Source organism: Corvus cornix, chromosome 3 (genome assembly GCF_000738735.6).
Source record: "Corvus cornix cornix isolate S_Up_H32 chromosome 3, ASM73873v5, whole genome shotgun sequence".
In the NCBI taxonomy this organism is placed as follows: domain Eukaryota; kingdom Metazoa; phylum Chordata; class Aves; order Passeriformes; family Corvidae; genus Corvus; species Corvus cornix.
In genome coordinates, this window is record NC_047056.1 from 99,464,039 (window position 1) to 99,482,058 (window position 18,020).

At 35.7% G+C, this 18,020-nt stretch overlaps 1 protein-coding gene across 4 annotated transcripts in view; it reads right to left on the minus strand.

The window, feature by feature from the left end:
• Window positions 1-1,055: 1,055 nt before the first annotated feature.
• The window catches only part of MBOAT2 (membrane bound O-acyltransferase domain containing 2), a 96,011-nt gene continuing 79,046 nt past the window's right edge, over window positions 1,056-18,020 (minus strand). For all 4 annotated transcript variants that reach the window (XM_039568746.1, XM_019282186.3, XM_019282185.3 and 1 more), the window contains 5 exons: window positions 16,126-16,229; window positions 15,721-15,785; window positions 10,856-10,988; window positions 8,234-8,385; window positions 1,056-7,714 (listed from right to left, as the gene is read on the minus strand). In XM_039568746.1, the coding sequence (XP_039424680.1) occupies window positions 7,492-7,714; window positions 8,234-8,385; window positions 10,856-10,988; window positions 15,721-15,785; window positions 16,126-16,229 (677 nt within the window). In that variant the 3' untranslated portion in view covers window positions 1,056-7,491. The remainder of the gene's footprint in view (window positions 7,715-8,233; window positions 8,386-10,855; window positions 10,989-15,720; window positions 15,786-16,125; window positions 16,230-18,020) is intronic.

Consider the following 18,020-nt stretch of genomic DNA (forward strand, 5'->3'; position numbering starts at 1 on the left):
TTCACTAAATGCAGCAATGTTTAGTTCATGAGGACACTTCATACTCATGACTGACTCTGTTGTGAATGCGTATTTGAGAAGGCAATTTCCATTGCAGCCTAACTTCTGGTTAAAATGACAATATTTACCAGAGCTTCTAAAATTGCATCTGTAGTCCTTTCTGTGGGAATGGCAAGTATTTTTATCTCCTGTGATACAGATTGCTGAAAGAGAATTCTAAACACACAAGGCTCAAAAATGCTATTGCTACAGCAAGGCCTTTCAAGAGAACACCACACATTTCAATATTCCTCTAGGGCTGGATCCCTGGCAGAAAGAGATCTGTATGAAGATGTCTTCAAAAAGTTACACCATCTTTACAAAGTTTGTACTGAAGTGGAATTAATACCAGATCAAAGAAGAGAGAAAATGATGCAGTGTGAGACAGGAAATGATGGAAACAGCCCCTCTTTAGTAGTGGCACATCCCTTCTTTTCTCTAATAACCTCAGCTCACATGCTAAAAACCTGCAGGTCCAGGATTCTCAGCCGGCTCTGACATACTGCCACCAGCCAACAGAAACTGCCTTAGCAGAGTCCTGGTAGTCAAGTTTCAAAGAGAAAAAAAATGTGCACGTATGGTGCACACTTAGCCCTGCTTCTTTGGAACCGCCAATTAAAGCAGCAGCTTCCTCAAAGCACTGAATTTGATTTCTCAGTTATGAGGTTTCCATTTCTCAAGCTAAAAATAACCCAGTTGCCATATTCAGAAGTAGCACTCATCGGGCAGGAATATGCTCTGAGATGGAGGATTTAAACTGCTTAAGCACCTTTCCCAAGTAACAAGAGGCTAGGCTTGAAATACTGTCTACCAGCTCTACTGAAAAATAATTATATACATGTATATAAGCTCTAGAAAACAAATTAAATAAAAGCGATTTTGAAGTTGAACATTCAAAATAACAGTGTAAATGCATGCAATGTATATTTTGCAATCTAAAAGGAGAAACTGCATTAAAATAATTTTGTTCTTTAGCACTCATTAAAGACAGACACCAAAGAATTTAGAAAAACAAGTTCACTTTTTTTAAACTACAGTTTAATCAGATTTAAAGACACAAATTAGAAAAGAACATTTATAGGCAAGTTAAAAACACCTTTAAAACATAACAGCATGCTGTTTCTGCAGCACTGCTGAGACAAATTAGAAATAAGTAATTATTAAAATATCACAATCACAGTGTAACTAACAGTGGTATTTTAATTTTACCATACACCAACACTTAGTTTATGGATCTGTTGAAAAATAACACTTTTTAAAAAATATATATTTTGGAATAATAAAAATGAAATTCACTGACAATGTATTATAATCTGAACCAGGAAAGGCAAATTTAGGAATACTGTAGCTATCCACTTTTAGGGGTGTTCTCTCACCTTAACATATGGGTGGTTGGAGGCATAACTACTTCTGCATTGAGGTAAAACTATTCCCTTGAATGTGTAACCAAGGCAGGAAAGAATAAAGTTCCATATTTAAAATTCTTAAATTGAATAACTTATTACAACATCTTTGAATAATGCTATATTACCCATCTTAAAGTATTTTTCATCCAATACATTTTGAACGTTCTCTTCTAACTGATCTAGAACACATCTGAGGTCTGGGATTTAAGAGTAACTACCTAATTACTATTGTAGCATTTTGACACCTTTGTCACAGTAAGACACATCAGCAGATTCTTCATAGAAATAGTCAACACCACTGGACAAAAGAAGGTACAAAGAAGAGATGTAAAGAGAACTGAAAAACAGAGAAAGGCAAAAGATGCATAGGCAAATACTCCTTAACTTATTGTGATAATTGTTGCACCTTTAACACGCGGTGTTGCACTTTTCTGATTACCAGTCTGTAGGCACCCTGTTTCTCTATTTTTTTGTTTCAGGTTACATTGTCCCAATTTTCAAGTCTAATCTGGCTAGAGCATGGACCACAGCTATCTATTCATATGACATATTGTAGTGAAACCTAAATGAAAATCCAGCCTGGGGTACTCCTTCCTTAGAGAACAAAAGGAAGGAAGAAGATTGTGCAGAGGTCTCTTTTGCCAAGAGGTTTGTTTCAATAAGGTGCTGGATTGAGTCACTAGTAATACAAAAACCTTCCTCCAGAAGTGGCCCTACCTCAGATCTCAGTCTGACGTCAAGTTTTCCATCATAGCCTGCAGCAGAATAACCTATAAAAGTTGGTTTTGCAACACTGTGAAAGAAGCCTTTACTTGCCACTTAAAGTGTAACCAACAGATTCTGTTTTCACTTTAGAAAGCAGGAAGCTCAAGTACTCTGAGAATAGAGCCCCCACAGCCTTCAGCTGTAATGTACAACTGGAGGGCTCAACACCAGCCTCATCTGAATATTGACATAAGCTGTTTTAAGTGTTTTTATTCTTATTATATGTAATGACAGTTTGTCAATTCAAAGTTTACACAATGTTTATATGGATATGTACATGGGTTCAGAAAACCTAAGATCATCTAAAACCAAGACCAGGTCTAAGTCACTGGACACACAGCTAATGCACAAATGATGATAAAGTGGCAGAATTTACTTTTGCACATTTGTATACTTAAACTGAGCAAAATTATGTTTTAAATATTTGATGTGACAAAAATTGATACATTTGATGGTTAGATTTTGTAAAAAACCTACAAAAAGCCCATTCTGAAACAAGTGTATAAGAAATCTTTTTTTCATTTAGTTTTGACCATAATAAGCAAGTGTTGCAATATTTGTAGTTGTAACTTTGCAGGGTGACTTTGTGGATGCCTGGATTTCATGGTGTTTGCAAAATGCCTAGGTTAAGACAGCAAACATGTCAAAAATCCAGCCAGATGTAGCAGAGAGCAGCTGCAGCCTGGGTCACAAGCAAGTAGAACCTCTGTCAAGCTCTGCACACAGGGTTAGCTCCCTGCAGGAACTGTGTGACAAACCCTTCCAGCCACAGATGGGACACGCTCTGACTAGAGACTTCTCCACTGCCATCCTTTTCCACCGTGGCTGTGAAGAAGATGAAGACCGACAGTGCAAACTAGCTGAGATGCAGACAGATCTGGTAATCTTATGAGAGTAGGCTCAATTGACTAGTGTCTGCTTACTTATTCAGAATCGCATTTAAATACTTATTAAAGTACTTATTGTCAATTGATTTTTAATCAGGAAAATTTAAGAAATACACCAAGTGCAGTTCAGAGTATTATTGGATCTAAATAAATAAAGGTTAATCGTGTAGTGAAATGCTGTGATGAATCAGCACAGAACTAATGTGTATTTTTTTATACATAGAGTCTGCATCATATTAAAATCCTTAAATTTATTTTCATCTGTTTTTCTAACACTGATCACTTTTCAACATAGATGGTGTTATTTCAAAATTTTCAATGAAAATTAAATTCTCAAGCCTGATTTCAGAACTCAATGCGAATTACAAAGTGAAAGACTTAAAGATAAGGGAAATGAAAGCCTAAATTACAGTAACTTGTGCTTTTAAATTTCTTTATCTTTCAAGGCCAACTTATAAAGTTGAACATGTGAAAGTTTACATATAAGCAACAGTTACACATTTGAATGCAAACGTGAAGACACATTTGACCATGAATTTAAACAAATTGTCAACAATTTGTTTGCAAAGCTTCTGAGAGAAAAAAATCTAGATTTTGTTACAATTACTTTTGATATGAATTAGACAGGAGGTGATGATCTCAAACATCTCCTCTGCATCAGAGGACATTTTACCACCATCCAAATCACTGCCATCGAAAGAGGCAAAACTACCTAGTGTGCATCCTGTCATACAAGCCTAGCATTTATATTAATATTACTTATTCCCCTTGGGGAAACAGAAAAAGTCCTTTAAGTGTAAAATTCTTCTAATAAATAATATACTACATTGGTAAATCTTACACCACATGTCAGTGTAGAGTAGGGAATATACTAAGGTCTCTTCATGGTCTTCTCACTATAGTGTGATTTGTAATCAAGAGCATATTGAAATGCATACCAATATTTTTAGATGTAATGCATTTTCAAATGTCACCAATTATTGAAATCTTGTCTACATGTCACCTTAAGGGATGGCCAGGGAAGAATAAGTTTCCTGAATAAGAAGGACATATCTGTAACTGCAAAGCTAACAAAGCCTTTTTGATTACAACAGTAGTGGGCACCACTGAATGTATTATTTAAATATGTAATATAAATCTCTCTCATTAGCACAGAATCATAAAAGTTAAAAGAAGTTAAGCAAGCAAATAGTTACTATCAGGGTGACTACATTTACTAACTAACATTAACTCATTAAGTGCCTGAATGAACTGTTCACAATAGGCATATATCTGCAAAGCACCATAAAATTATGAATGATATGTTGTATTTACTTTTCATAGTGTGCTGATCTGCAATACAGGAAACACTTTTACCTTTTGGATATACATTAGTTAATAAGTGAAAGAATACTTAAAACCATGTTTCCTTCATGTCCAAAACATTTATAGGAAATATACTTTCTACAGTTTTTCTCAGGAAGAGGAATAGTAATCACTACCATCCTTTCAAATTCACTATTATCAAATGATGTGTGTAAAACCTAAAAACTGTCTAAAGCATTGGGGCTGGCTGCTCTTGACTTTCCGATCAAATGGATAAAAAGGATCCGGTGAGATAGCAAGGCAGAAAACGAGTAAAGCAGAGGGAAAGAAACATCAAAACCCCAGTTTTACTAAAATCAGAGTGCTGCCATTAAAACAAAACACTTCTTTCCATAGTCCCCAAGAGAATTCATTTGCATGAAGAGCAGATTTTTGTTCAAAGTCCTTTTATATTTAACAATAGCATTTAAAGGGTAAATTCTAGGACATTATACTTAAATTCTGTGCAGAATTAATTGTCATAATTTTCTTGTTTTGCAATTACTTATTGAGTTCAAATAATGAAAAAAGTCATGTCCAATTTTGAAACCTGTATTTTGCCACTTGTGCCCAATGAAAGCGTGAATGTATTTTCTTAGTTGTTTTAATTTCCCTATATACAAAAGTTCTGAACAAAACTGTACCTCTGAATTCATTCACACTGAAGTACCAGTCTACACTACCCTAAACCTCCTTATTTTCTGGGAGCCCTGACAACTGTTTCCATATTTCATTAAGAAGAATTAGGAAGTCTCCATAGCACACACAGGCATGCATGCCAAAACAGTAAAACAAGAGTACCAGAACATAAATAGGAAAACAGCACATTACACTGGCATCCAAAAGTGTTTGTTTGAATAGATTTGGAGACTGCACCAATAAGATGAATTTATATTCAAGAGTAACAAATGCTGAAAGAATCAACCATATTTCTACTTACCCACCCAGAAATGTGCAAATCTCATTTTTTCTTTTATGTAAATATCCCTTCAAGTACAGAAAGCAAAAAAATGTCTTTCCTGATTCTGTATTTAACAAGGATGATCAAACAAACTAGCATGCCCTTACTTATTAGCAAGAAGAAAACCATAATGCGGTGTCAAAGAGGCACATGACAACCACAACCTCATGTAAGGGGAAGTCTACCTGGGCAATCAAAGGAAGGATTTAAAAGTCAGATTACTTTATCTTAAAGATAATACAGCTGGCACGGAAACAATGAACATCCCTGCTCATCTAAACAGACTCATCCACTCATTTCATATTCAGTTCCCCCTTTCTGAGTAGATTAATTAGTGCTAGCCTACATATATGGGAAGTTATGTTCTCCTCCTCCTGTAGTTTTATGCAAGGAGCCAAGGGCCAGACACAGAGTTATGTCAGCAAGGAAACAACTCTGACCTAACTTAGGGTCTGGTTCTTTAGGGAGTTCTGTGATGATTTTTGCATGGCAATATCCCCAAAGCTGAGGACCATCATTGTACTTCTGGTAGTAAGAATACTCATTCAACTGGTGCTAAATATTTGATGAAAACTTAAAAGTTTCAAAATATTATGACAAAATTTCCTCAATCATTTGTTAGTTATTAATCTACCAGCTGCATTATTTTTCTCTGGTATTACTTTGTATCTGGTCTAAAATTAAAAATAAACCCCACATGGATAAACAGTTTGTGTTTACTTAAAAAAATTATACGAAAATACAGAATATATGCAATTAAAATATAGCCCTTTAACAGTAGTACTCTAGCACTGACCATCATCACAATAAATGGTCGGGAATAGATACAACCACTGCACTGTTTCCTTGACACACTTCCATAATTCAGACAGTTAGATATTCTGAAGGATTTTCTTTCATTATGTTACCCAGAAATATGACATGAAATTTGCATCTAAAATTCTAATTCAAAGAAAAAGCTTTTCCTCAAATTCACACACTTCTTTGGATAAAGGTTCATCAATTATCAAGCATACAGAAATTGGTTATAATAGTCATTTCATGTTTGACTACCTATGTGCTGGAGCTTCAAGGTTAATTTTGCTATTTTATACTGAAAGCATCATCAACTAACTGATGCCTGAAAATTCAAAATAACTTTAAGTATTAAAAATCACTTTTTGTAAAACAGTTCTATTCTAGAACAAGTATTTCTGGTATTTAAGGGCAAAACTGCACTTTCATTGAAATCCCACTGCTTGCACATTGTCTTCTGTGCCTTGTGGCTGCCTTTCCCCCTCTGGCTGCAAAGCCCACTTGGCAGTGTTTTATTGGGTTTAGGTACTTTAAAGTAAAAGAAACCTACATTAGAACTAGCAATCCCTGGAAAAGGTAAATCTTGAGGTGTTTTTAATCCATTCAGAAGGGCCATTTTAATCCATTCAGAGTAATTATACTCTTTATCAAAGAAACCTAACTATAATTTGGCATCAATGTTTACAGTTCTGTGATGTACTCTAATAGTTTGAGATACTTTAAGAAAACCCTCCAAATACTGAGATGCTTATTGCAATTCCCTTTGAAAGATTCCAAAGTCTTCTAGTGACTTTGCATTTCCTACTTTTACCTTCTTTATAGCACATAGTGTTATATATTTGAAACACTTTCCACATAAAATCAAACTTGAAATACCCACTAGAAACAATATTTCAGTAAATAGAGGGTTTAAGGCAAGTCATTCCGTTGGAAAAATTAATTTCCATTTGTTAATCCTAGATTGACACAATTTTGTTCCACCCCATCAGTGCCTTGGGATACACAACGTACATTCAGCAAAGGGCACACATATGACCCTATGGACATACGTTGCAAGTCCTGAGTGCCCATTGAAATAATGGTAATATCTTCATATAAGGCGTGACCCACAGGGACATGGCATGGGAGGGGTTAATTTGTTTTGTTTCCAGTCTTGCTATTGTATGTGATTTTCCTAGGTAATGCATCCTTTTCTTACTAAATATCTTTGCAAACAAATACAAACCCCTTTAAAAGGTGCTAAAAATGGGTTTCTGAAAACATACAAAATATATTCATCATAGTATTTCCTCAATCACTGTTTTAATGCTTGATATCTGCAGGTTATTTCTTGTTTCTGACTGAAACTATTATTTGTTGTGGAATAACTGTTCTTTTGCAAAAGACTTTCTTCTTCTAGTTTTCTGGACCACATGGGCTGGACATTTTCATGCTTTTTACTTCCTTTTTGAGTTCTTTTCAATGGAAATACCAACAACACCAAGATGCTGGCAATATGAAGACAGAAATAGCAGGAGCTAAAAAAACAAACAGAAAAAATATATCAATAAAATTCTGACCACTCTTACAGAATACTTTGCATGCAAGATATGAAAACATTAATATTTCCTTTACAAAAAGTAAAATAAGGGGAAAATCAGAAATTAAGTCTTCCCTCACACTATTTAGTAGTGTAACAAGGGGTAAAGTGAACAGAAGTCTGCTTTCAACTTTTTTCACAAGTTATTTCTGGGAAGTCAGTATCTAGCCTCGCTATAAAATAGTTCAACGGCATACAGTAATGTCAAAGGTATTGTCTGCTTTTGGTTTTGGTTAGGTTTTTTCCCCTGCCTCCTGAAAAATAAGTCTGTTATGACAGGAAAATGTGAACGCTCTTTCGTACACAAGACACACTATGTTCAAGCACTAGAACAGAAATACAGTTTGCTCAGCTACAAATCTATAATTATATCTCTAAAATAGCTTCAGAAATCATCTGCCACTGCAAGTACTTCTATTGTAAGTTAAAGAAAAGGAAACAGGTAGAATGTGCTTACCTGTAAAAGGTGAAAGAGGGTTTTACAGAGAGCAGTACAAATGGCACGACTGTGTAACTTATTGCTGCTTGAGTTGCCATCCATGTTACAATATCATAACATAGTTTAACAGCAGGAGATTCAACAAAATAGTGTCTGATATTGTTTCTGATCTGAAAAATCAGGTAATACTACGTTAGCTGAGGAAGAAACCTTGAGAGCTCAGAGTTTGTTGCATTGACACAAAAGTCACAGGATGAATTTAAATGCTACAGTTCGCTCAAATATGTTTGAACTGTTCCAAATGTGCATCACCTTCAACAGGAATTGGCTCAAATTCCCTGCACTTCTTTCAGCATGGGAATTTAAGCATTTATCAATTTAAACAGAGTTTAAGTAAATTAATTCTACCCTAAATCCAATGCAAATTTGCACTGCTTGTCTGAATGAGGCAGACATTTTATTCTATCAAGCCGTTCTATAAATATAGAGGTTTGGAGTAAGTGAAGGCCAGAATGCTTCTGATGAAAGCTTCTATATGGTAAGCCATTTTCATACACTTGTCAGTAAAATATATTTTAAGACAAGCAGGGTATAAATCAGAATATACAAAATATCCATTCTGATTACACATTTCAGGAGTCTTAACTTCTAGCAAGTGGAATTATTACAAAATGACTAAATTCTCTATGCTGAGTCTTCTTTTGTTCTAAAATTCTGCTCAAAAAAATGAATACCAAAAGTATTTAAGAAACCCAGATACAAAACCCACACAGGTTTGGGTTCAGTTTTATGTAAGTCTATAATTAAGACATCAGCAAATCTTTGCCTCTCCTTACTTTGACAGAATTGTTATCATTGCTCACACTCTTAAGTGCTGACAAGCCAAGATGGGCTCAATTCAGCCTTTGACCCCAACCTGATATCACAGTTGCCACCTCCTGGTCACCTGCACTAAAGCAGTCCTCTCTGAAAAGTTGCACACCAGAGTAGACTGTTTAGCTTCCACAACCCTCAGTTTCTTTAGAACTCCTTGTTCCAAAGAACATATCCAAGGCTAGCTCCTGCTGATTTAATTCTTTACATTAAAAACCTTTTTTTACCCTTCTTGTTCTTCTTATTCTAATTGCCCTGTAGATACCACATTCCCACTCAGTCTTTGCTTAGTTAAGCTAAGTCAAACAAGTAATTCTAGCTACATATCCTTCATTCTGCCATCTCCCTCTAGTTTATTCTTATGGTCACATGCAAGGACTTGTTCCTGAGTTTAGTAGAACTCAGATGAAGCTTCACAAAAGTTCTTGTAATCTATATTTTAGGACTTGAAGAACAACTTTTAATATAAATCTATGACTGCCACTAGTAAACACCTGATTATGAAATGTGTAATGATTAAAGGCGGCAAAATAAACTGGATACATGCTTAGGCATAATACAACAAAGCATGAATCAGAGCTGCCAAGCTTTGCAGTTAAGGGCTAGTAGAGTTAAATAATAAATATGCTGAAGTACCTCTAACATATCTTAGTTAATATTAAGTACCCGTTGATACAGAAATTAAAAATATTTTTTTAAAGCCTATTGATTGATACATATGAAACATTAATACAATGTCGTCTACTAGAGAGGCCCAGGATGAAGGGCAGTGAGCGCTCCAATTTACTGGACTCATCTCACTAAGCAAACAACTTTTATCTGTGAACTATCCCCGAACCTTGGTTCCTGGCTGATAAATGTCAAAAGTTCCCTGTGATAGAGTCTGGAAGGGGAAGAAAGCTGTATCTATTGTAAAGAAAGGAGTTGGTTCTGTCAAACAAGGACTATAACCACATCTTGTGAAGAAAGAGAAGCATCTGTTTTATTGATGTAGTAACAACCTAAATCTGAAGTACCACCTTCCCCTAGCTATTATAGAAACCATAGAGCAGTCTATTTAATTTCTCACTCTCCTGGTTCTTTCAACAAAAAAAGTGCTCTGTTATGCTGCTCTGATCTGAGGTGTAATTTGTTCCTCTTTTCCACTGAGTGACTGATAAACCGGTCTCTGTTCTTACACAGCTTTCTAAGGCAGAACTGTGAGAGATTTCTTGGCAGATTTGCTGGTTCCATATGGTTCTGAATAGCAACTGCAAAAGCTTGTTAACGTGACTGCACTACTGGCTGGACAACTTGAAATAGTAATTGCACTAGAGATTTTTATGTGCCGCTTGAGAGGGAACATTCTTTAGTTACCATCCTTACAACAGTACTGGACAGAAATTAGGAATGAGGCAGACTCTAGAAATATATAGCATTGACACCCAAATTTTAAGCTACTCATCATCACTGATTTTTTCCAAATTATTTTAGATTACATCAACCTGTTCAGCATACCACAGTAACACACCATCAGTTAATACACAGGAAGAGCTTCCACAAAAGATATGCTACAAAGATGTTATAGGCTGTGTACAGTCTTGTTTGTTTCCACCAATCAAGCCCTCCTTTTAATTAATCATTCCCATTGCTCTCCTAACTAAAAGAGTAAACACCACTATCAGACAGATTGTTTATAAACAGTAAAAGGCATCTCTGGACTACAGAACATGATCAATTTGCTTTTACAAAACTTACTATTTAAGAAGATACTTGGTTGGTACTTACAGCTCGTGCTGCTAGTGTCATTAGTACTCCTGTTAAAAATGTTAAATAATATCCTGGATAAACCCCATGCCAGATGGCAGAAAGGATGAAGGTTTGGATCGTTGGGCTGAAGGTGGCTCGCTCATAGCACACTCTAGCAAGTCAAAAACAACTCAAGATAAGTAACACAAAGCAAATCACCCACGATCTTCTCAGCTATTATTTATACTTTTACCAGTTTCATCTCCAATACAAAAGTTTCAATGCAAGTGCAGTTTTCTATTATTTAATAATGTTGTCACTATATTATGGCTTACAGAAAATGCTTAAATCTGTTCACAGCTCCTGATTCCAGCCCTGAGTGCTAAACTGTGCTCAGTACCATCACACATGGTCCTTATTCCTAATGAAGTGATACACAAGCATCCAAAGATGGGTGTTGCCATTAATAAGGGATCTTGAGCCATCCAAGAATGTGGAAAAGATCCACTGATCTTGGAAAACATCCAAGAATGTTGAAAAGCTGCACTGGAAGGCACAAACCACCCCCAGACTCTTGGGATGAGTCAGGTATGTTTTCCATAAAATAAGAGCAGCTTATAGGAGCAGGGGAAAACTAACAACCACCTTCAGTTTTGAATAATAAAGAAACAACAGTTGAAAATGTGTCTGTGTGACAATTAGGTGAGCATGATGATGAAATTGTAATAAATACTCTAGTGCCAAGAGAGTATCAAATAAGGAGAATGATGAACTCTGTGTTATTTTAAAATTGAGATGCTGAATTACTAGACAAGGACCTATAGTAAGGAATTCTAGAAGGAAGAAGGGAAAAAGGAATCCAAGAAAGGTGGTTTCTAGAAGACAACATTATATGACACAGTGACAAACCATCATGATGTGGAAGAATGATAGGAAACATGGTAAGGTCCTGATATGGCTTCATCAAGAGTTTTTTAATGATCTGAAAACCAAAAAGCAATAGAAAATGTGGAAACAGATACAAACTAACAAAGCAAAAATAAACAGCACAAGCATGCATGAGCACAAATCTATGGCTAGCATACAAAAATGAGTTTTAACTAAAAAGGCTATAGACACCAATATGTAAAAAGGTTTTACAACCACATAGCAAGTAAAAGAGAAAGAGAAGAGAATGCACATCTGTTATTCAAAGATGACAACCTAATGATACAGAGAGTCACAACATCCACTACTAATCTAACTACAGCAACTTCCACATAAAGGAAAGCTTACTGAAAGCTACTGATGGCAGTGGATGTTGAAGAACAGAAGGTAAAAAGACAGGATGTGAATAGGGGCAGATTGAAAGAGTAATTTGCTAATTTAGTCCAGTCAAATAGATGTGGTAAGTTTTATCTTATGAGGTCTTCAGTGGGATATGTGCACAACCCCCTCCTCTTGCTAAAGGGCTTCACTCACAGTGGCCATTAATATGAGAACATGGGGCTGGTGTAGTACTCAAAACTATCTGAGGACATTTGCCCAAAACAGATCACCTTAAAGAGGAAAGCAATATTGGCCAGGGATGAATAGTAAACAGAGACATTTTTTACAAAGAATCTGTAAGCCTCGGGTGTAGCAAAGCATTAGGAAAATTTGCAATGAGTTGGGGAGACATCTTGGAGCAAAATACTTTTCATCAAAACCTGGTTTGACACTGCCAGAAGTCCGCCCACCAACACCATGACCTCTGCCTTTGCCAAAACAGAGCACCCCTGGTAGACACAGAGTAGCTGCATCCAGATAGGGGACTGTCAGTGCAGTGCATCATGCCAGGGAGCAGTGTCTCATCCCTGTTGGCTGCTGGCACATGGATTTGTGCCAGGCTTTTCTAGTGGGCATGTGAAATCAACGGGTTCACCCCAAGCTGGAGCACCCACATCTCCCACAGGCACTGCATGCAAGCAGGGTTTTGTATCCCACACATCCTTGGGAGAGGAGGCGCAGTTTGCATTAATTGTGTACGTACATGTGTGCTTTTTAAACTGCTTAGGGTTAGTTACAGAAGAGTGTTTAAAAATGTTTATTACACCAGAGCACTAATCACATACAAAATGTTATGTGTTCTAGTACTGCTATTATTTCTAAAGGTATATGACTGGTGGTTAATTACGTCTCATTAATAAAGTGATACATGTCTTCAATCTTTATTTGATTTAAAGTACTGAAATTGTCCCCTGAAAAGCATTCAGCAGCAAACAAAACTCACTAAATTAACTAACCAAATTTCAGCTGTGTCAGTGCAAGTGAGGAAAGATACAGTACAAAAAACCAAATCATCAGACTTCAATTTCAAAGGATAAAAAGAAAACTTAAACACTTCCATAGATTTAGCAATAATAAATCATGTTCAAATGCTTCAAGGAAATATGGTCATCACAATAGGTTGAGAAAATCTATTCAAATACAGGTGGTTCAGGTTATCTTATCCATAATGCTCTGAAAGTGGGAAGATGCATCAACTGTTCAGTAAGGTACTGTCTTTGGTCTGGTTCTATAATTTCTTTAGTAAGTTAGGTGGTAGACTGAGAACTATATTTTTCCACCTTGTCTTCCCTTCCTTTTTTGGTGGGGATGGATGAGATTGGCATTGTTTTCTTAGTAGAGAGCACCAGAATCCAAAATTATCTTGGCAGACTTGAAGGATGTTCTGAAACCAACAAGATGAAGTCCAAAGCATAGAACATCTAATAAGAAAAGTGGAAGACACAAACCAGTACCATTCCTGTAACATTACTGAAAAAGTGTAGCTGAGTATGACTACGGATCAACAGTATGAAACACTGAGTATCAGCTAAGCATGAATCAACAGTAGATTGATGCTGCAAAAAAATGACAGATGTAACATCCTTTCTAATACATCACAGTATTACCCAAAGAAAATAATGATAACGAATCCACTCCTATTAATCAACTCTGCTTCTAAAATGCCAGGGAAAGATTTTGAAGGTCTTAGCAAAAGTACTACATCCACTCTAAGAAGACAGAAGTTTGTGAAGATTTCAGAATTGAGCAACAAGAACCACAGAGGTTTTGCAAACATGACCAAAGACAAATGAGATTAGATGGTTTCTTTGGAAAAGAGAAAGAATAGGCTGAGGGGGAACATAGAGCTTTCCCAGTCAGGAAACGTTATAATGATACATTTTGTTGATATATGGTACTATGTAAATATCTATTTTCACTTACATGCTTGTAAGTCCAATAATGCCTTTGAATTGCTGTATATTATTATCTACACTAAATATTTACTAAACCTCTTTGTGATCTGTAGGTCCATTAACTGTGTTTTTTACAAGTTTGTTTTTACACAATCAGGGGTTAACTGATGGTTCAGTTTCTCTTTAAGGAGTATCCAAAAAGAACAGAACAAATGCTGATGTCTGGCATTTCATATGAGATAAATAGCTAAAGTTTTAGGTACTTCTATAAATGGTAAAAAAGTGAGGTATTAAAAGTGGATGTTTAAAGTAATCATGAGCAAATCCTCTATGCAAATTGTTGGAGCATTGCAACTAACCAAAATTATTACTAAAAAAATATATATTCTCTACCACTATTTATGGAGCTCATATATAATCAATTAAAATGATCTTTTACTTGCAACAAAACTTTCACCAAACATCCACCTTTCCACACCCTTTCACTCTGACAGAATCAATTTAGACTATCCTCAAGGATTCTTCTACTATTGTTTTAAAAAATACTTTTTAAAGGAGCCGCTTTTTCTTCACATCTTTTCATTGTCACCCTGAGCAATTGATTTGCATTTTTTTTCTTTCAATTATCAACAGAAATACTGTGCTCCTTCACTAATAATTTTTGTTTAGAATCATTCAATTTAGGAGATTTGAAAGTTTGTTGAAATACAACCTTTTCCTATTATGTTTTAATACTGTTAAACCTCTGTTCTCTAACTAAATTAAAATAGCTAAATGACGTATTTGCTTTTTGAAATGCTACATTTTATTACCTGCAAATATACAATTTTTTGTTGACTGTCCTAGCAATAGATTCCATTGACTATTGAGCCAACCAGAATAATCACATAAAATTCAATTTCTTTTTTAAACTGGGTGAGCAAAATATTTAGGGATGAAATTATAACACACTATGAAGACATTTGATGGAAGAGACACCCTGTTGCCAGCTATCCTAGAATAAGGGGTAAAGTCCTCTAAGTGATCCCAAGATAGGGTCTCAGTTAAACTTGCACCTATGGATAGGAGACGAACTCAACAGTCGGACTGGAAGAAGGGAAACAACACCCATGCACTACTCAGGAACACTTCCACTTTCTCCTTACCACAAAGAAGCAGAATGATGTAGTTCACAGGGCACTGTACCTGTTCCCCAGGCAAGGAAAAGGAGTGCAGCTGAGAGGGATTAATTTGGAAATTTTGCTGACAGCACATTGTAGGGTTTGATGTCTGTCATGCACTCATAATGGAAGGAGTGCAGAAAGCTCTCTCACAGAACGTATGGAAGCTCCTGTATCACTCTGTGGCTATAAATAATGCAGAGCTTTCAGAGGCTGAGATGTACATTTTGCCTGCTGCTCTCAGCAACATGCCCTGGTTGAATGCTAAGAGAGGGAAAAAAGAGACCTCTGCAGATTAACAGTTTTAGGTTCCCTACGGCCGGTGAAGAAAAACAGTTTCTATCAAAACTTGATAGTTTACACTGAGAGAGAAGTCCTAAACTCAGAGGCTTTAATTCAAGTATTACAAGAACAATGTCCCGTGCAGTTGCTAAGCAAGTGATGTTCTGTGGGGGTTAGCTTTAAATGCTATACCATCTTCAAAGAAATATTTATCTAAGAAACTTCAGTGGAGAAAAGCTTTCCTTTAAGAAATAAATACCTTTTGAGCCAAAGAGCTGTTTGGATATTCCAGTTATCAAGAAACATCTTGAAACTCGTGGAAAACTGTAAAGCAAAACAAACTTATTATTTCCATGATTGCAGTGTGTCACAATGTGTTTCAAAATTCTTGTGTATAAATTATAAATCCTCCCACCCAACTTTGTGATGAGTTGAATAAGTTATTTACTCTACTTATAACTGCAAAATATTTTGGAAGTCAACTGACAAGTAGAACATGTTCAAAGCAGGCTATTGTCCACCCTATTCTAAAGGTGTGAACACATCCTTTCTGACAGAATATATTCACTATCTTAACAAATGAAAGCGTAGGAAAAGTTACTGAAATTAAGAGCAACTACCTACACAGGCATGTGGGGTTTTTTCAAAAGAGCCAGAAACAAACCTCTATTTGCTGAATTCTCAGATTTGATATTAGATCCCAACGTGTAACTCCATTTTTATCATAGCCTCTAAAACCGAACCCTGCTGCATTATTAATTGCATCTGCTGCAATGAGACAAAAAGAAACAAATTATTAACCATCTGTATTACAAATGGTGCATCATGTAGTTTGTTCAAAACATTTATCATATTTTAAAGACTACATTTATTTTTTCTTTTAAATACTGAGGATGACTTGAACAAACAGAAAACAATCCAAGCAACACCAGCCTCCAATTCATAAACTCGTACAAAAGCATGAGAATGAGAGGTAGCAGTAGCTACTTCACAGTACAGATGTTCGCTGTCTCCCATACCACCTACTTGGACTTGCTTGAGCAAGCAGACAGAAAAACAAACTCAATGAGATGCATCAAGACCACAAAACAGTGGCTGGTTGTAATGATTTGAGACAGCAGCTCAATGCTCAGATGCATGACTTTGGTCTTCATTATGCAGCAACAGTGATACTTAAAGCATAAAGATTAAATTGTGTGATTCCCTCTAAGCAGGTGCACATTCACAGCACCTCACACAGAGCAGCACAAACCTAACAGAAGAAAACAGTAATTTTCTACAATTTCCTCAGCTGTATTTTTCAAATTAGGATGGCCACGTACAAGGCAGTGAGGTGTTTTTGAATTTATAATATTTTTACTTCCTTGTGAAATTTTTTTAAAAACATCTTTGAAAGCGACAAAATTTGCTGCCTTACATCTGATGTCATTATGTCAACTTCAAACACTGGGCAATAATTTTATGCTCAATTAGAAACAGCTGGAGACACAAACTCCATAATGTTTTGCAAGCTAGAATACAAAGATGATAACTAGAGTTAGACTACAACTACAGTTAGTATTCATTTTATTAACTAGCATTTTAGTATTCAAGTAATTCATTTCATTAACACATTTTTTTAAAGTGCAAAGAACAGTAATGTACAACTCAAAGGTGTAAGATTCAGTAAAACTTTTAAAGCCGCTCACATTCTGCTCCTACCAATGTAAGTTTAGATGAGACAAAGTGGAAAGAAGGCAAAAAAAAGCTACCTAACAAACTAGAAGTACAGAGCTGGTATCGTTTATTTTCTTTGGTATTTTCCAAAGGAATGCTAGCTCTACACTGCTAGCAAGTGCAGAAGGAGGAATCCAACTGAAGTATTAAAGGCAAAAAATAACCCAAATAAAATTATTCACTTTTCAGATGACTACTACTATTTACAGATGATGATATGGGTATGTAAGACCACAATATACAAAAGTATTTCTTTCCACAACAAGCCCCAGAATTACTATATCCAGACAAGCTGAAAGCATTTTATTCATTTACCAGGAATGAAACCAACAGCTGTAAATGAGTCATGCTGCTCTGCTACACTAAAGCTTTCTTTATTGAATTGTTCCCACAGATTCTCTTTCAAAAGAATTATGAGGCAAATATGTAAAACTGGAGAGGAGGAGGAAGCTGATGAAATCTGTTGTGTGAACCACTTCCAAGATGTCAGCTTACTTAAATAAAGCATCTTCTTGCTGTATGTGTCATTTTTTTTACAAGTAACATGAGGGGAAATGCAAAATATTCCTTAAACTATATAATCTATTCAAGTGTCTTAAATAAGTTACTAAGCATGTTGTCCCACCAGCGATTCAAACTTTTAGTAAACAAATACTAAAACTGAAGCGTCAACCCATCAAATTCTGAAAATGCCACCTACTATTAACAGCAGTATCATGCATCTGAATTCCAAAGTATTAATTTTCCTTCATGATTGAATAACATCAAGCAAATTACTGATAACTAACCACAGAAAGAGGTTAAAATTAACTTTGAAGATATGCCAAAAAGAAAGGTATCAAA